At 37.7% G+C, this 20,074-nt stretch overlaps 3 protein-coding genes across 5 annotated transcripts in view; 2 read left to right on the top strand and 1 right to left on the bottom strand.

Annotated features, from left to right (window-relative positions):
• ptpn6 (protein tyrosine phosphatase non-receptor type 6) overlaps positions 1-2,490 on the top strand; it is a 30,367-nt gene extending 27,877 nt beyond the window's left edge. For all 3 annotated transcript variants that reach the window (XM_014969919.2, XM_014969920.2, XM_088013701.1), the window contains one exon: positions 260-2,490. In XM_014969919.2, coding sequence (XP_014825405.2) covers positions 260-356 — 97 coding nt within the window. In that variant the 3' untranslated portion in view covers positions 357-2,490. The remainder of the gene's footprint in view (positions 1-259) is intronic.
• On the top strand, positions 2,425-6,236 carry rbp5 (retinol binding protein 1a, cellular). The gene is made up of 4 exons (XM_014969921.2): positions 2,425-2,565; positions 3,660-3,844; positions 4,721-4,822; positions 5,992-6,236. The coding sequence occupies exons 1-4, from the start codon at positions 2,490-2,492 to the stop codon at positions 6,043-6,045; spliced, it is 417 nt and encodes a 138-aa protein (XP_014825407.2). The 5' UTR covers positions 2,425-2,489; the 3' UTR covers positions 6,046-6,236.
• On the bottom strand, positions 6,108-19,244 carry LOC106921382 (tumor necrosis factor receptor superfamily member 5). Its single transcript, XM_014993050.2, has 8 exons — positions 18,808-19,244; positions 18,568-18,687; positions 16,898-17,041; positions 16,702-16,795; positions 15,953-16,029; positions 13,245-13,352; positions 9,482-9,604; positions 6,108-8,506 (listed from the first exon to the last, which is right to left on the bottom strand). Exons 1-8 carry the CDS (start codon positions 18,863-18,865, stop codon positions 8,322-8,324), a joined length of 909 nt encoding a protein of 302 aa, XP_014848536.1. The 5' UTR covers positions 18,866-19,244; the 3' UTR covers positions 6,108-8,321.
• Between the last annotated feature and the right edge of the window lie 830 nt (positions 19,245-20,074).

Raw genomic sequence — 20,074 nt, forward strand, 5'->3', positions numbered from 1 at the left:
CTGAAAAGGGTTTTGTGACCTCTGAGCAGCTTAGTTATTCATAAACAAGTGAGCAAAGTTCCAATTATCCAATTATAAACACACACTACATCCACACTGACCCAGTTGGAGCTCTCAGTAGTTGGCCGAGAGCTCCAAACCATTTTTTTTCATGGATGGTTTGCTGTTTTGTTTTGTTTTGCTAGTATTCTCCAGCTCCTCTCTTTTTTAACACCTCAAGAAATCAACGTTTTTTGTTTTTTTTTGTGTGTTTTGCCAGGAACAAGGAGGACGTCTACGAGAATCTGTCGAAAGGAAAGAAAGATGTGAAAAAATCAAAGTCTGAGAAGAAAACGGGATCGGTGAAGAAAAAATAGACGACACGGGAGTGAGGTTTCTTAGTGTCATATTTATGCAGGCATGTTTTTGTTAAGGAAGTGGAGACCACTGAATATAAATTAACTGTTAAAAATGATAATTCATACAGCAAGCGAGTGGTTGGATTGTGTTTGTTGAAAATAAAAGCAGAATATGTGAAACGCTGCATCAGGAATAACGTTTGTTTATAAAGCTCCTTGTGATGTAATGGGGACCCGTAGAAAGAGTCGCCTTTTATCATTTACTGTTCAGTTTCTAATGCTGGAGTTTACAAACGAATGTAAAGATAATAAAAAATAAATTCAGAAAAACCTCAAAAATGTGGAGTTTTGATTGTGTTTCTGTCCCACCATGGCACTGCAGTCAGGCTGAGCTGTAAAGGAAACTCTGAATCACAGCAACTCGTCTCTTTTTAGTCATTCTCCTGTTTTCCTACTGATGACCCGATCTCGACTTTAATCTTTATCTGCGAGACACACTGACCCGACATTTGAACCTAAAATGTGATGGCAGTCGTAGGAGGTCACGATCGATTCATCCACAAACCAACGAGGTTCTGCAGCTGCACAACAAGCCCAAAGCATCACCCCTCCACCACCGTGCTGAACGGGTGAGATAAGGGATCGTTCTGTTTTTTTTCTTTGGTTCATTTTCTAATAGTTGTGTTCTTCTTTAGATTTGCAAACCAGCGCCATGCAGCCATATTTGTTTAGAAGAGAAGAAATTCCACTCCGGTGACCTCTCCAAACAACCGGTCCTTGTTGAGTCTTTTTATAATTTGACTGCCATTAAAACCAACATTTAAAATACTGACTGAAGCATATGAAGTCTGATGTGGAGCTGTTGCAAGGTCATGACCTTAGCAGACATCCAAGGTAGTGATAGTTTAAACACTACCTTTATAACTGTGATCCTCTTATTAAATAAGAGGATCACAGAGCATTGATCTTGGTTCCCCAAGATCAGTGCTGACATCTTTCCACCTTGGCATTTATGGGTTACTTTCTCCAAATTTAGAAGTTTACATAATTACTTTTTTTCCCATCGTATGTATTTCTATATTGTGGTGCTCCAGTAAATAGACATAAATCTACAGATTCCTAAGACAGCTCATGCAAAAAAGCAAAAGAAAAAAAGAAACCCTACAGTCTGATCTGAGTAGTAATAATTCAACAGAAAACTGCTTGATGCTGCACTAAATTCCCTTACGTTGTTTGTTTCAGCCATAAATCTCCCTTATTAGTGTTTTATAACCAGTTTATTGACGGACTTTGATCTCTTGAATCCACCTGCCTGAAAAAGACAATATATCACATGTGCGTGTCAAAGTTAAAAGAAACAGCAGCTTCCTGGTCATTAATACTTGGAACAATTGTAATAAAGCTCTATACAGTATAAAACAGACAATTATCATATTTATTGAGCCTATTCATGAATAGAAATCTAGTTTATCGCACACAGAGGAGCTGTGTGCCAATTGAAATCGGAAAAGCTGAGCTCCCTTATGAGAAAAGTAAATTAAAGGATCATCTAATTTGTCTAATTTCTGTCCTTAAGTCGCATCTCTGCCTCGTTTAGAGCCGACTGGGAAACGATTTCAGGCTTACGAAAATTTCAGAAGCTACGTGGTGGTAAAGATGTAATAAACAATTTACATGACGTGGCTGTTATCAATGAACGCTGTTTATTTGATACTAAGCAGTTTTCATTAACCTCTACGTAAAAACAAGCAACCCGTTTGTGACGGGTATCGAATTTCCGAGCTCGCCTGAACGCAGCATCATCCCTGCGTTAGTTAGAAAAGGGGGCATGAACCTCCCACTGCATGCAGATAACTCCCAGCCTAAACTCTCTGTGTTATTCACCGCTGCTCTCCTCAGGTTTAAAACAGATTAGAGTTGCTGCAGACCTTTAGCTTTGGTTCATCGGAGAACATTGCCGCGTCCTTAAATCCCGCTCAACAAGGGGGAAAAAACTTTTAATTTTTACGCACAAATCCGCCCAAAGGGCGTTCTTCTACGAAAGGTTACGCAAGAGAAAGTGATATCTACTAGGGAGGCTCGATTGGAGGAAAAAAAAAACGGGAACAAAGAAGAGCACATATTTAAGTTTCACAAGGAGCAACAGGAAAAATGTCTAAACCCAATTACACCGGGACGTATCATCTGGTGGAGCAGGACAACATGGACACCTATCTTTCAGCGTTAGGTATGTTTTTATTAATACTTTCACATCAAAGATAAAACAAAGCGGATACGATGACACTACACTGTTGCTGCTTTTATTTTAATCAGGTGTGTGTGTTTCGTGTTGCATGTGAGATAATCTGTTGGGATAATGTTTAAAGGCTGATTTGGTGATGGGGACCATCTTCATTCACAGACAGCAGCACATTAGTGGGATGAAATCACCACCTTGTCCTCTGCATGACCCCAAACTCACACACTCACGATGTGTGTGTTTGTGCACTTCACTTACAAAGCTCTTCTTTAACACATGCAATTTGAATTTAAATGCTTTGATCCACAATGGGGGCCTTTGTAGATAGCTTAAAAAAAACGAAGAGTAATTTTCTCCAAAAAACTTAGAAAGTTTGAAAAGTTGAACATTTGCTAGAAAAAAAACTTTAAAACTTTTAGATTAATGTCAAAAATGTTCTTGAAGAAGAAGAAAAAGAAGGAGAAGAAAAAGGAGAAGAGAAAAGAAATGTCTGAGTTTGAGTAGTCAAAAGTTTGCTGGGGGAAAAAAAATTCAAAAATTTTGAGGTTAATCACAGAAATTTTGCAGAAAGAATTTATTACATTGAAAAGTATAAAAAATGGCTAGGAAAAAACTCATACATTTTTAGATTAATCTAAGAAATTTTCTAGAGAAATCAAGGACATTTCTAGGTTTGAAAAGTAAAACATCGTCTATAAACTTAGTCTGAAAAGTTCAAAGTTTTCTCAAAAAACTCAGTTTGAGATTAATCTGAGAAATTTTCTGGACAAAACTAATTTGAAAAGTCAAATTTTGCTAGAAAATCTCAGAAATCTTAAATTTAATCTCGTAAACATGCTAGTAAAAAACATGGGAATTTGTTAGATTAATCTCAGAATTCTTGAGTTTTCTCAAACAAATTTTCACCTTTTGAAACTCAGAAATGTATTTTTTTTAGATTGGTATCAAAAGTTCAGTTTTTTTTCTGGCAAATTTTTGATTTTCAAACTAATTTATGTTCTATAAAATAGAACCATCTTTGGCAGGGATATACTCCTTATTTTTCTATCCCTAATAAGCTGTGGTAACATTTCTGTCCCCAGATATTAATTTCGCCCTGAGGAAGATTGTGTGTCTGCTGAAACCCACTAAGGAGATCACCCACGACGTGGCCACGGGGATCATGAAGATCCAAACCCTCACCACTTTCAAGAACTTCAACATGGACTTCACCATCGGGAAAGAGTTCACGGAGGACCTGGGGCCCGTGGACGGCCGTACCTGCCAGGTGTGTGTCTGGGCGTGTCTTTGAGTCAATGTTACCTGCTGCTGAAATGTCGCTTTGTGTGTGAAATTCCTCAGGATAATCATCCCACCTGTAACCACAGCCTGGTATTTACAGCTCCTTCTATTCAAACTCCTTGATCTTTTGTGCGACAGAACAACAGAACATTGAGGAGTGGAAGCAAAAAGTTACATGGTTTTCAACATTTTCTTACCTTTTGCTGGAATTACAGCTTTAGTATCTTTTAAGTGTCTCTCTGCTGGATTTGTGCAAATCCTAACTTTTCCCCCGTAGCTCAAGCTCAAACAAATTGAAGTGAGAAACATACATTTTTAAGAAATCCCACATTTTCCCCCATATTTTCTTATTTCAATAAGGAATTTATTTGTTAATGTATTTCTAATATTGAATAAAAAAAGTTTAAGCGGCTAAATGAAAAATCTGTATCCAATTAACCATCAGAATAATCTTAAGATTCATAGATTCCCAAAATAATCATTACGTGCTAACCTGCTTCTCTGTCCTTGTTGCAGAAAATCACTCCCACAGCATGATGCTGCCACTGCCAGGGTTAAGATAATCTCTTATGCCACGCATTATATTTTAAATGTTCAAAGCTAGTAGATATACCAAACTTGCAGCTGTAGTAGATATGTGTATCAAACATATCAGGTTTTGATTTTCAGCAAATACTGAGATCCTTTTATGTCCACTTCTCATTTGTGTTGTTAAAAACACAATTAAATACTTTGACATTTGCAAACCGCCAACCAGCTGCAGGAAGCAGTACAAGGACTTGAATCAAACACTTTTAACCCTCTTTATGTGTAAATAACTGCATGAATTTAGGAGATTCCTCTAACTTGTGTTCTTTTTCAGACTACAGTGAACTGGGAAGGAGACAAACTTGTTTGTGTACAGAAAGGAGAGAAAGAGGGACGAGGCTGGACCCACTGGCTGGAAGGCAACAAGCTCCATTTGGTGAGGATGTGTGGGGCTGAAGATGTGGGGGAGGGACGGAGGAAAGAGCCGGAACAAGGAAAGTTGAAGCCTGGAAGAGAAAAATGATGCTGCAATTGATATGCATAATGAAGGAAGTCATGCAAACAAGGCGAGTTATTCATTGCCGTCTTTGCAGCATGATCGTTTCCTAACAGGGTTTCATTCCTTAAATAGATTTAAATCTTCTGAAAATTTTCAAACAATCAGCATTGTTCTGCTAATGCCTTTGTTGCGGTTAGGACAAAACAACGCGTTGTTGACGCTAAACTCGGCAGAGTTGGGAAAGAAATGCCGGTGAGGATCAAGATTTAAGTTGCTGGGTTTTAGAGATTGAACCCAGCAGGAGAGGGGAACAGCGGGACTGACGATTTGTTAGGAAAATAAGGGATGGGGGAGGGAGGAACAAAAGAGTGCGCGGTGAAAGAGAGGGTGACGGATTAAGAGCTCAGAAAATGAGGAGTATCGCTCATTTAGCTGCCCTTCAATGCGCCAAAGGAGCTGCGTCTCCATTACAAATGTGCGCAAATCTTTGTCGATATTCTGCTGATGAAAAAGCACCGTTTCGCATTTGCGGTTTTTCTGTTAAGTAATAAATACAATTAAAATCACACGTAAATAAGCTTAAATTTACGTGATAAGCCCTTAAAAATCATGGCAGCGACGGATGGAAAGAGTACCGTGATTCAGAATTCAAAGATGGCGCCGCAGCGCTCAACAGCCGTTGACGTCGGAGTGACAAGCCGCTACGTATGCGGCGTTTGAGGGAAATTGTAATCGGCGGTTTTAAAGAGATTCGATACTTTATCCCCCTTCCGTCAAAACACAAAGCAGAAACAAACCATCACCCCCTGCTTCTTCCTGTCGACTTCTTCGTCCTTCTCGTCAGTCGTAACGTCCGGGTGTTTTGGCACTGTCGATTACGTGACTCGTGTGACGTGAAAAAAAAGTGTTTCCATCGCAGTTCTTTTTCAATGCGGCCGATAAACGATCTCATCCTGGCGCTAAAACTTTTCTTTCATATTTTATTTTTAGCGAATTTATTTTCGTAATTTTAAACTGTCCAGTTATGTGGTTAATGAAAACGCAGCTGCTGCTGTCCTGACCATTCGTCAACCTTCCTTACCCGCTCTTCCATCTCTTCTCTGCAGGAGATGAGAGTTCTAGGCATCGTTGCCAAGCAAGTCTTCCAGAAGGCCAATTGAAGTCGCAGCAGATCCACTGCAGCACACAGCCTGGTTTTAAAGTAGACGGTACAAGAACTGAATCATGTCTATAGCACTTTTATTACAATCATAAAACTGTTCAAAGATCATAATGACACTATAAACAATGTTGAACATATGTTCAGTGTGATGGTATTTAGAGAGTCAAAGAGCCAAAAAAAAAAAAAGAACATGTAAACGGTTAATCATACACTGCTTTCAAAGTTGTAAAAAAGAAAATAAAAAAGCTAAACACTTTTTTCAACTCTTCGACAGAGCAACAGTATAAAGACGACACGTCGAATGGTAAAATGAAGACATTCATCCTCATTTTCCGACTTTTAAAACATGGCCTGAAAGACTAACACACTTTCTGTTCTTGTAGCTAATTAGACTAATTGTTGAAGCAATAGTCCAAGGTTTCAGAAGCAAGGATCTGTTAAATGTTAGAAAGATTGGATGGAGCTAAGTCTCGTCTTCATTAAGTATTAATCCAGATTAGTTGGACTTGGACTCTGAAGCTAACATCTGTTCTGCGGGCCGAGACCAAAGCTGATTTTTAGCCTCTTACAACTGTAAAATCTCAAAAATGCTTTAGGAAATGTTATTTTATGAACATCCAAACCATTGGATCTTTGCATTGTGAAGTAAATTAGACAAAAGCTGATGATTATTTATATAAGAAATGGTGTCAAGAGGCAGTGCCCCTGTAATGATGTGGGGCAAAGGTTCCCAGTCAGAGGATCTAATTTATAGAAAAATTTGGCTGTTTAAAATCCAGCTTTCATCTGTTTTTATGCTTTAATGCTAACATGAAGGTAATAAAAAGCCGAAAACAGTTTTTCCCATAAGTGACTGTCAGTGGGGCCAAACTATTGCCTTCACACAGTTTTTACAAGCCTATATTTTGTAATTTACCACATATAGTTTATTATCTTCAAAAGCAGAGATTGTTTCTCAGCAAATAAATGTGATCTAAAAACGGTAAAGGTCTTGTATTCTACTAAATGTTTAATTCAGTTATTTAAATTGAAGTTGTTTTTGCTCACGACATGATTTCCATAATCTGAACAAACCTCTTTAACTTGTATTTTAAAATAATTTAGACCAATATCTGGTTAAAGTTGTTTCGTTATGTATCAGTCTCTCTTCTTTTAGCACAATCTGAGATTTTTATTATTTTCACACTAAACACAGGCGGCCATTAAGTTTACAAAATCAGAAATATCAAAATAAAAGCTGGTTTTCCAAAATAAAAGATGCTATTTTGGATCTTTGTGCAGGCGACACGAGCCCAAAAGTTCATTATAAAGTTTTTAAAGTTGGATTTGTTTGAAGGTGATCGAAGTTCACTTCTTCCTTTCTTAGACGAGCCATTAGCTACATCTTCCAGGACCAACCAAATCTGGGTTTGTATTAAATGAAAAAGCCATTAAATATATCTGTCTGAGGCGAGACATTGGCTGCTTCTATCTGTTTAACAGAACCATCTGGCTAAAATGTCTGAAAATATGAAGAAAATGTTGTTAAATCTGTCAGTGAGTCCAAGTTTTCACCATGAACTCTTTAGGATTCATAATCAGGAATAGGAAGAAGTTTTCATTCATTTGAAAAATTAACTTCCTGGAGTTTTGTAACAAAGATTAATCTAATTTATTCCTGTAAAAAAATGCATCAGATTTAACATATAAGATGCAACCCCTGTACTGCTTACTGTAAATCATACTATTTAGATGAGCTGTGATTAATCCCATTTTCACTGTTTCACAGCCTCTTTGGGTCTTGGCTGAATTTTGAACAAAATCATATTATTACAATAACAAATCATACAAAAAGTAAAACAAACTTCATTTAGTGCCTCATGCATGTCCACACTTCTGATTCTCATTTCATCAAGTGCTGATATGTAATTACAGTTCAGTCTGTTTGGGATTGTATGAAGGAGAATGTTTGAAAAACAATAAAGTCCATGGAAAGATCTAGATAGTCTATTCCAGACTGTTTTTTTTTTTTTTTACTGTAATTATCAGTTTTTTCCTGTTATGTGGAGCTTAATCCCTCTTACGAAGCAGAATCTGCTGTTTTCACTTGGGAGAATTTTTCTTTGCACAAACTGAAGTTCCCACCAAAGTCCTGCAGGTGGCAGCAAACTATCAGCCATGCTAAACTCTACTGAGGGTAAAATCTTCTCAAGGTTTACAAACAGTACTTGAAATATCACTGAGCCAGCTGTGGCTCCGTCATTGTCCCACTCTTGTATTTTATTTTATGTTTTTTTATGTTCCACACCACTCGTCCTCCTGGGGCTCCGAGTACGACCTGCAGAAGGCGCTGCTGAGGGGGTATATTGAGCTGCCGTTGGTTTGCTCGGGTTCAATGAAAGAGACGGAGGGCTTCAGCGGAGTTATGGGAGTGCTGATGTCCAAGCTGTCCGATATGCTGCGAATGATCGAACCGTCATCTGAGGAAAACGACAGAATCAATCATGAGAATGGACATCGTCCAAGCTAGCTTGCCATGAATGCTAAGGCTAATTAGCATAGCCACCGCTGACGCAGGACAAACGGTTCCCCTGTAACGGTAAGTTGTTTAACTACCGTTAGCACATTAGCGATTATCTGTCTCATACTATCACAATAAGGTGACAGGCTTATAATACCCTGAGGAAAACCCTGTTACTTATTCTTAACTGTATTTATTTTTAACCTCTAATTGTAGACGGATACATTACATACAAATTTCATGAACAGATTAACAAATAAATACAGATAATATTTTGTTGTTTGGTGGTTTTATATTTGAAATGTAAAACCACCAACTTTTGTTTGAGTTGCTTTTATGTGTCGGTTCAGGTTAAAACAAACTCAAAGAGACAGAAATCTTATTCTTTGAGGGTTTTTTTAGTATAACTTTTCTTTTAATGTTTGGGCTCTTCAATTTTTTATTTTTTATCTCTCTAATCTGCCGACAGTAGAAAACCTGATGAAGAGGTTATGACCTTTTGGAAAGGGAGCTTGTTTGTGAACAAAGAGGAAACATTAAAAAAGTGGGTCAGTGTTTCACTAAAAAGAAGTTGATGACTGAAGTGAAACGCTAAACTAAGGGAATATAAGAATTATATTCTTATAGTAACATAGACAGATTGATAAATCACATGATGTATTCCAATGAGGCTCAGTTTTCAAGTTAGAAGAACCATTTGAAAAGTTTCTATTAAACACATTTCTATTGGTCTGATCTAATATCCTAATTTTAAATGTGTTTTTATTAGCTGTGATTGGAAAATCATCATAATTAACAGAAATTAAGGCTTGAAAACATCAATCTAACTGATAGTGTTTCATTTTGTGAATTGATTAAATAAATGAAGTTTTTAATAATGGTGTAATTTACTGAATGGCTCTGTGTTGGTGTATATATCTATTTTTATTTTTACCTGAGTTAAAAGGGGATGGTTTGCAGTCTGTGCAGCTCTCTTGGCAGTGAGACAGCAGCTCTGGTGGAGCGAGGACCGGTTCGGCAACGACCGTCATCATGGTAACAGGAACACTGTGTTTGACTGCAACGACATTTACAAAGATCAGACAATTCAGCCTCGAACATGCCGATAACAATCTGATCAGATAGTTCACATTAACTGCGGTGCATCTGGTTTTCTAAATAAAACAAGGAAAAGGTTTGCTGAATGCACTTTAGGTGGCGGTATAACTCCAGCACTGAGGCGTGCAGCATCATTAGTCATTTAGCTCTGTGTTAAACCTGCCTATGCAGATTAAACAACAAAGTAGAACAAGCGAGAAACAAACGTGACAAAAATCGATGCCGTCAGATTGTTCTGAAATTGAGCCACCTTTCAATCCAAACGATGTACTTCTTTGGAAAAAAAATACAGTCTCAGCTTGAATGCTGTGATATTTTGAAGAAAATTATTGTTTTAACAGAATCCACGTTTTAGAGCAATACACATGAAGTCAAAATCCCTCTCTGCATGCAGCTCATTTTGATTGAGAGCTAAACAAAGACATTAAAATATGTTTTTATGGTTGTGGGTCTTCTGTGACTTTTTACCGAGACAGAGTCAGACACACGGGTGTGTTTTCTTTTCATCTCTTTGGTGAAACTGGTTCTGAACGCTTACGGGAACTGCACCCCAGACTTTCAGTTACGAGGCTTACGAGGGGTTTGCATCCGGTGGCGAACCCCCTGAAGTTACGGGTAACGTGTCTCCTCAATAAGGAAACATTTTCACAGTTTTTTTTTTTTTTTGTTTACTTGCAGCGGAGGCTTTTCTTTACAATACAAATTACTTTATCTGTGAGACGTGCTTGCTGTTCCAGAAGATTTGTTCTCTAATTAAAAAAAAAAAAGTCTCGAGGAAGGTAATCGGATGATTAGGTCGATCTTTCCCCTCTATATATGTTCGTCCCCACACAGTCAGCTCTGAGCTTCATGAGCGATTGCTTAACTCGAATCATTCACTTTGGAAATAGTGTGCGTCTATATAACTAATTCATGGTTTTCTCCACAGACATGAACCTACACAAACCTGAGACTTCGTCTTTTTTTTATTTCCTTTTGTCACATTGACGCACGTGCCCTGAAACTTCCCCCTTAATAAGGGGTTAGACTGCGTCACCTTCATATAAAAAAAAAGTACCTGTCCGAGGTAATTACTTTATAGAACATGCTCAAAGGTAACGCAGCTTCCGGTGACTCAAAGTTAAACCGATACTACAAGTTTAGACGCTGTTTTCACCACCGGTTTTCTTTTAAACACACGCTTGTATTGCAGAGGTTTTCCTTTTTCAGGAAGGTTTCTGTAACCTTTGAGTCAAAACAGCAGTCTCGCACACCCAGCATAGAAAAATTACAACACCAATATGTAATCATGTATCTATAGCAACACAGAAACAAGCATGGCTTTAAGACTTTAGGTCTCGGCTACGTGGCTAAAATCAGGTTCTCTTAACCTCTCGCTGTCTGGTTTCAGTGAGAGGAAACAACTCAGAGATAAATTAAGTTGACAATCTAAACACGCTGATCGCAGTGTGATTCATTCACTGGATCTACTGCAAAGATGATGCCGACCGTGTTTATCGACATTCCAAGTAAAAATGTCAAAAACTCAACAATGTTCTGTAAACTCTGCCAGTCTTGGCCAGGATTGTCTTGCAGATGAGATTTTTAGTCTTGATTGACTCTGTAATTGTAGCTGCGACAGGTGTTTGGTTTCTCTTTGTTGTTCGTTTCATTACTGTTCGAGTTTATTCCTTTGTGTTAGTTTATTTATTCTTGTGTTCTGCTCTTTGCACACATTGGATTGGTATTGACCTTTTCGTTTGTTTTGAAGTTTTATAGTTAAGCTTCTCTGTGTTAATTGTTCATCTTTCCTTAAATACGCCTAATGTCATTCTCCATGTCATTCCTGGAGTTTTCATTGTTCTTAAAAGGTCTGCTCTTCTTCTCTGCCTGACTATTATTTGAGTCCCTTTATACAAGGGATAAAGAGCCTCGAGTTGTGAAATAATTAGTTTAACAAAATCCCTGACCCTGAAATGAGTGACATCCATTAAAAAGTCCTAAAAAATTTAACTAAAACATTTTTTGTGTACATTTTGGATAAAAGTCACTTCCTCTTTCCCTTCTTTATAAATAGGGCATGACGTGGAGGTCCATTGCTATTAGTCGCTCTTCAAGATTGAAAAGACAGGAGAACATGCCATTTAATTAAAGCAGATGATTAGGTTTCATAAATCAGGGGAAACGGCTAAACTCCATTTCTACTGTCAAAGCAACAAGTTCAGTTTTTATGCACATCTTTACTTTTGGGGAAAACCATCAACAATGGAGCTTTTTACATCAATTTGACCATCTATTTAAAAATGTATCTAAACGTTTGTTTTGGTGTGTGTGGTTAGCTTGGCATAATTGTGGCGTGTGAACTAAATGGTGACATCAAGGAAGTTATTTTAAAAATGTTGCAATAAAGAATTGCAGGAAACTCAAATGTTTCCAGCAAATGTAGGTTGTGTAATGACACGTCATGATACTTTCCTGCTAAATTAATGCTTAGTGTCCCAGATTTTACAAGATGTAATAAAAATACTAAGCCATGATCTTGAAGAGAGAAAGTATAATTTTTACGTTGTGGTTTGTGTCGAGAGAAAATTCTTTTGTAATAAAACTTCAAATTAGACAAGATTGATTAACAAATACTCCTTATTATCGATGGGTTGGTATTACATTTACTTTGGGCTATAATTGTAAGACTGAGCAGCATTTGACACTTTTAACCATTGCCCAAAAAATAAGATTAAAAGTTTTTTTTTAAGGAACACAACTATGTAAATTTGCGTCTTGACAAATTTTTCGTTAATAAACAGAAATTCTCCGAAACTCCTCGAGTAAAACTGAAACTGATATGACACTGTAATGAGGAGGAAATTTTGTTTTTCTGCAATTTCTCCTAAAGAAGCCTTTGAAGATATCTACCGACAGACAGGTTGAATCATGTGGAAAGCACAGACATGCAGAGATACAAAAAAACAAGAAGTGTGCATCAGTGAACCTCATCAGCAGCTGCCCTTACTGCATCTGATAAGAGCAGCGAGATCCACTTTGGTTGAAGCCACAGAGGATGAGACAAAAGCCTCCTATTCCAGTATGGCCACAGAGTATGACCACAGAGATTAAATGGAAAATAAAAAAATGACATTACTGCCAGCCAAAAAATAATGGGTAACACTATTATGCCAGATACGTAGGCCTGCCATCTCAGTATGAGTTGGCTGCCTGTGAAGTGTGCGTCACATCATACCAAAGAACTGTGTCAAGCTAAAACTGTACAGGATGTGGTTTCCCCATTGAGCTCGTCATCTTCGTTAAGCCTTTTTTTTTACCTAACACATCTGAGTTCAGCCGCTTTATCTGCTGGATCTGCTGCTTCTGTGCAACATAACAGCAGAACATAACTCGGAGGTAAAACATTAAAGTTCTGTTGATGTAAGAAAATGTGTGATCAAAATGTAATTTCCCGTAACCATAGCTCTATGACCTTCAACTGTGCGACTTCAAAGGAAACGAGTCTCACTGTAGGTTCTGCGATCGAGCAGCTCGCCTCTTTAGATTTATTTTTAACCAGTGTGTAAAGAGACAAACGACAATAAATCCCACCCACACAGGTGTTGTTTCGTACTCACCTGGTCTATAGGATCTGCGCTTTGCTCTCCAGAAGATGATCGCCGCCACAACCAAAATAGTCAAAACAAGTCCAGCCCACAGGCATGCAGGCAGGATCCAGCAACACTCTGATTCACAGAGAGGGCACACAACATGCGTGTTAGCGTCATTAAGGTTACGTAACAATTTACGTCAGAGTAGTGGCATAACTTCAGGGAAAGATGGAGTGTGGTCTCCAGTCATCATTATTTGACATTTTCTTGAATTAATCACCAGCAACAGACAAACAAACAAAGGATGTTGAATGCTTTCTCATGTCTCAAAGTACAAATACTGGGAAAAACAAAAATCTACAAAGCTCCCCGCAACTTATCTCACTGAATGCAAAGACGAATAAAGAAATTAGTCTTTTTCTTTGCATCATCTCCCTCTGAAACATGTTGAAAAATCCAACTTTTAATTTTAGTACATGTTTTTTATGTACTTTCCAAGATGACCAAAGTCAGTGAACCTGTATTTTCTGTTTCCCCAGCTTATAATTATGACTAGAAGCAGCTGTACCCCGTATTCAAAGATTGGTCTGTGGATTATGACTCAAAATTATTCTGAACTAAACTCAATTAGCTAATTCACTGATTAGACCAAAAGACTGTTACCGCTGTGGTAGTGCTAAGACGATTTACTTATTAAGTTATGTTTGGTTGGTTTTTGTGGCTGTGGTACGGTACCCCCTGGGAAATTGTTTTTTTATTTTTTTTTATTTACCAGTCTTAAGATTAGAGAAGAAGTCAAGTAACAAGGAGGAGAAAAAAAAAATCATAATTATGATATAAAATAAAAAAACACATCAACAATGAAGTTGACATGCAAAAGCCTTACTTTGAATAAATGAGCTTGAAACTTTACACTTCGTATTAAGATTTAATAACAAATAAATTATTTTTTTTAGCCTATAAACGTCCTGTGGATGCACATTTTTATGCAAACCTTATCAAACTTGTTTGAGAAGAGCACAAGTTTTCATTCCACTGTTTCTTCAATTGTATTATTTCACTTTATTTTCAGTATTTTTACTTTAATCGCAAAACAGAATTTCGACTATTTTCTCAATGGAAGAGAAAAATGTCCCCATTCTTTTTTCCCTCCATGTGACCCTAATACCACGTCAAAGTCATTCTACAAAATGGGAAAGGCAGGAGAACATAGGATTTGATTAAGACAGATGCGCCTTGATCTCTTTAAGTGAGGAAATGTCGGAGAAAATTGCAAGAAACTGCAAGAAACTTGTCAATATCTACAGTCAACGCAACAATCAAAATGCTTTAAACATGAGAAACGGCAACAAAGATGATATATCTGCAGAACTAATTATTCTAATATATACAAGTTTCAGTGTTTTAATTGCCTAAAAACATTGGATATTTGTAATTCCCTTCATGTATAAAATTTTATCTGTTTATGGGAAATACAGATATATTATCAAAGCATTTTGTTACAGCTTACAAAGATAAATACACTTAAAAGTTTAGAAAATAAAAAAGCCCCCTGGGCATGGGGTTTCCACATGTGTTAGAGTCTAAAAACAAAAGAAGAGACGTGTGACTGACATCTAGTTGAGTTTCAATTTCAATCACATTAATTAAATGTGGGCACAGTGAGAACACAGATAGGAAGAAGTGACAAAAATAGTTTTTCTCTATTTTTAAGGAGTAATTTGATCTCTTCTAATGCAACATAAATATGATTTAAGATAAATAAATAAACCAAAAACTGAAGTATAGACAATTTTTTTTATAAGTCTGCTGCTTTAATGTTAAATTGAACATAGTTTCAGATTTTTGCAAAACCTTTGTCCAAAAACCTGAGCTACTACTGCTGTTACAATTTAATTTGTTAAACTACAGAAAAGTAATTGTTGGGATGCACAAATACGTAAATTTGGGCCGATGTTGATATCTGATATTAATACAGCTGTTATGTCAGGATTTACCAATATTTTATTTTATCGAATTATTTTATTCGATCACTCGATTAATCGTCAGAATAATCAATAGATTACTTGATTATTAAAATAGTCAATTACAACAGCTGTAGTCAGCTCTGTACGGTCACAGTGAGCTACGCCAGCCATTTGTTGCGACTCGGATGGTAGTAAATTTATTTTCCGGTCTGTCCATAAAGCTACGCTTAGGCTAAGCATCAGCTACAGCTGCCCACTGTGGTCAGTCTATATCTGCATGAGTCTCCGCTCCACCTGTATGCATCTGAACCAGGCAGCAGCTACAGGAGGAGAAACGCTGTCGTACTCCATGGCATCGCGCCAAACATTTCAAGTTTAAGTTGCGCCTCCCCATAAACACGTTCATATTTAACACAACTCCAATCACAGCCTTCAGTAAGCTTTCAGACATTTCAAACTCTGCCCTTCACCCACCCACGATATGTTTTAAATTCTTTTACAATAAAGAATATTATTTGTGCATTCATTCTTGCTCCATAAATGTGATTTCACCCTTCAAAATCAAAGGGCTTTGTCTCTTGTGAGAGACAAGCAAACTGCAACCGCTGCATAAAATGGTTTCCCCTCTATGCCACTTCCACTTCCTCTCTTAATTCAAACTCAACTGGATCCCTGACAGTCACATCCGCTAAGCCCTACGACATCATATTTCAAACATGTTAGTCAAAAATATGCACAAAATGTCTCAATCTAAAGGGGTGGACCTACGAGATTCACAGTCTTGACAGATGGCATCCGTTGTTTTGGTTCCTGGAGTTTTCAGCTGTAGTCTGAAGGCCTCACACCTGAAAGAAATAATAAAGGAATAAATTATTGATTTATTCTCAAAGTGAATTATAGCTTCAGCCAACTAATGAAATATTTCCTACATTGCATACTTTAACATTTTAGGATGTAGTAGAGCTCAGAACAGCATTGATTATGTACAAAGCCTGTAATAAACTCCTTCCAAGGTGTATACAAAAGTGGTTCAAAATTAAGGAAACAAACTATGAATTAACAGAGAAGGATTTATTTTAAAATCCTTATCCTTTATTTTAAAAACTAAAGATGAGGACGAACATAAAAAAAAACAATTGTACTTCAGTTAAAGGGTTTCAGAAATAATTGTGAAGAGTTAAAAAAGTGTTTTTCTCTCTCTAAGCAAATAAAATGTATAAAAGCCACTTGATAAACAGATACAAAAAGGTTTGATTAGGTTTTTTTTTTTTAATTAAATACTTAGCTGAAATTCAAAACACACTGGGATGACTCTGCTGCTTTGATTTGGTTGCTACTTTCTGAAAATCTACACTTTTTGTGTTCTACACTTTGTGTTCTTTCTATTAACAGACATTTAAATATTGTTTTTCTGCTTTGAGTGTGTAACCTGGAGATTTACTTGCGCTGTGCAGTGTTTACCAGTAAACATTCAGCTTTGTTGACATGATGAGAAACTAAAAGGGACTCAGACTTGCCTGAAATGCGGTTGACAAGGTGAGAAGGAATCTGTGACGTTGCTGAAGGTTCCTTCTTCACACGGTGCGCAGACTGTGTCATTTGTAGAAGTAGCTGTGAAAAGAAGTCGAAGGCAGAGCCGCCTAGTTTTTTAGTTATTACACACAGGGATGAGAATCTCTGCAAGAGAGCAGGCTGATCTGATTTGAAACTTACGTTTATTTTTGACTCCTTCACCCAAAGGGCACTTAGTCCAGGGCTCGCAGTGATCAGCTTTTTCACGGTAGAAGAAACCTGGGTTACACTCACAAACGGTGTCCGTCTTATCTGTGCAGATGGTCTTTGTTCGACTGTTTTTAACTGTAAGGTTGAAAAAGAGAGATTTTCTCCTGTTAATTTGTGATTTCAAGGTGTTTAAAGCCAGTCTGAATATATGTGTGTGTGTGTGTGTGTGTGTGTGTGTGCGTGTGTGTGTGTGTGTGTGTGTGTGTCTTTGTGTTTGTGTGGGTGTTTAGGTTACAGTTGAAACTGTCTGCACTAAAATTTATCACCAGACAGCTTCCTCCCTTTATTTTCACACTGTAGATACTTTCAAGTTCGCTTAAGGAGAAAATGGTCCACTGTTGCTAAGTGAGTTAGCAGTGGTGTAAAAAAAAAAACTGCTGGAAACCTTACTGGTTTCTTGTTTGTCCTATATTTGGTCACATTTAAGTGTTTCAGATCATGTAACAAACTAACATGGGTAAATAAAAAAACATTTTTCCAAAAATAAATTTATGTACCAAGGAAAGAAGTTATCCAAAACCATGGTTTATAAATATAAAATTTAGCCCAATTACTGCCAGACCCATACAATCAAGAACTCACCTATAAACAGGACCTGTCTGACAACATGAAGTAGGCTAAAAGATCTCAAAAAGCAAAACATCATACTCTGATTTGAAGAAGAAAATGATTAAGAACAGAAGAGAAGGAAAGACATTCACATTAATGAGTCTGGAAACAGTTACAAAGCCATTTGGGACTCCAGACAACCACAGTGAGCGACTTTATCCACAAATGGAGAAAACATGGAACAGTGGTGAAGCTTCCCAGCCTACAGAAATCCCTCCATGACAGCATCAATGTTAAACATCCAGGATGCTAAACAACAGAGGCCCAAAACATCTACAACTTAACATGTCTCAAGAACTTCAGGTATTGATCAGGTATTGAAAATAAATAAACTCTGAAGGAGACAATAAGTTCATGACCTTAACACACTTGGTTTAGGTCAGGAGTCTGCAACCTGCGGTTCCGGAGCCACATGCGACTCGTTGGCCCCTCTACTGTGGCTCCTAAAATCTAACTAAGACATGTTTTTGATCATAATACCAATAAGAAAAAGTGGTATTATGATCAAACCTTTTTTTATGTGGCTGCAGACAAATTTCATTTTGTAGTGTTGATGGCAAAAGTGGCTCTTTGAATTGAAAAGGTTGCTGACCCCTGAACTCGGATGATGACACAAAGCTAACTAGAAAGTTCACCTCTGTGAGCCCACTGCAAAACAATAAGTGAAAGTTTTGGCATGGCCTAGTCAAAGTCTTTGTGACCTTAAACAAGTGATTTAATCCATCAAATGTAGCTGAATTGAACAATGCTGCGAGGAAGCTGAGTCAAAATTTCTCCATGACCATTTTATTAAATCTTTTTTTTTATCTAATAATAACATTCGTTTGATATGAAACATTGAAAAAAAGGGCAAACAGAAGAAATCGGTAAGGAGCCAGTAACTTTTTCTCCCAGCACAGTAATAAGGCGGAGCTGGTTGTAGTTTATAAGGGTTATAAACAAAAGAGCTAAATGATTCACATATGTACCGTTTCTGAATGTTTGTGACTTACCGCAGGAACGACAGGAAAAGCATGTCTTCCGGTAGTTTGGGGTCTCTGTGAAAGTCCCGTTAGAACACGGTTTACACTTTGTGCCTTCTCTGTCGTTACAATCTTTCTCTACGAACATTCCTGTTTAAAGTGGAAAGAAGCAGAGATGTAACAATTGAAACAGGCTTTGTTTTTTTGATTTTTTAAGATTTCTACAAAGTGGTTTGTGAACAAAGAATAAACTATGAGACGTTCACTGACCTGCAGGACATTCATCACATTTCCCGCTCTGCTTCCCCTTGTCTTCACTGGTTGCCATCAGTAGCACATAAGATCACAGTCTTCCTCTTGTGTGTAGAAGTTCAAGCTTTGGGTTTCCAGCCGCCGTCTCTGGTGAAACTCTGCGTCTCTCTGACTTGTTCCTCGCTCACGCTCCTCTCTCTGTCATGTAAGTTCTGGCTTTGGCAGCAGATTTCTTTTCCCTCCCTGCTTTTTCTGATCCTACACAATGGAAAGCCCCGTTGACCCTCATCTGCCGTTTTCTCCTCCGTCTCTACGTCTTTCTGTGTCGGTCCTCGTTTCCTTCCGGTCCTGGTTCTCTCTCTCTCTCTCTGGCGGTCTGAACGCTGTGTGTGTTTCCGCAGCTATAAACCCAAAGGTACGCCTAGCGCTGTGTGATACAATGAGACATTTCCTCTCTCTGTATACACTCATTTCTTTTTGCTTTGTCTCTGTTGCTATCGACAAACCTTTGTCAAAGCAGAGCTGGAGCGCAGCAGAGATAAAGCTTCAAGGCCAGGTGGTTTTCCTGTCACTCTATTTCCCCCTGATCTTTGCCTTGTTACAGTAAATATGCAGGCTGTTGAAAAATTGATTTGCTTTCCTGTCATACTGAGCTATTTCAGATCCTCAAACAAATCCTAATATCAAATGAAAAGTAGTTTTCAAGTGACAAATTGAATTTACTGATGGAGTAATTAACCTGAAACATAACGTTGTGCCACCATTGGCAGCGACAGCTGTCATTAAGTCTTTAAGACTTAAGACTGGAAATGACTCTTTTACATCGCTGTGGAGGAACTTCAGTCACAGCTTCTTTGTAGATTTTTTCTCATTCAGCCACATTTAGGGTGCTAAAGTTCTGAACTTTGACTAGGCCACTCCAAAATACAAATTTTGCCTTTCGGAGGTAAACCTGCTAGTGTGATTTGGATTGTTGTCCTTTTGCACAATCCAACCCAATCTGCTCAAAGTCACAATGGTTCCTCCTTGGTTTCTTCCCTCAAATGGCCTTGAGGATCATCAGTTGTTTTCCTGTCAGATGGTCCTTTTGTGTTGTTTTTTGTCAGCTGTAGTTTTACCTTTGTCCCATCATAGTATTGAATCAAACACACAAACGCTTTGAAACAATTCAACCTTGTCTTCCTCTTTTGTAAAAACAATGGCTATAAATTTACAAGATATAGGAAGACTTTTTATTCTGATTAATAACCCCATAAAACAGCGATTAATCACGATTAGTCACTGT

This window comes from Poecilia mexicana, unplaced genomic scaffold (genome assembly GCF_051168715.1).
Source record: "Poecilia mexicana isolate PSO_F unplaced genomic scaffold, ASM5116871v1 scaffold_16, whole genome shotgun sequence".
Lineage (NCBI taxonomy): Eukaryota > Metazoa > Chordata > Actinopteri > Cyprinodontiformes > Poeciliidae > Poecilia > Poecilia mexicana.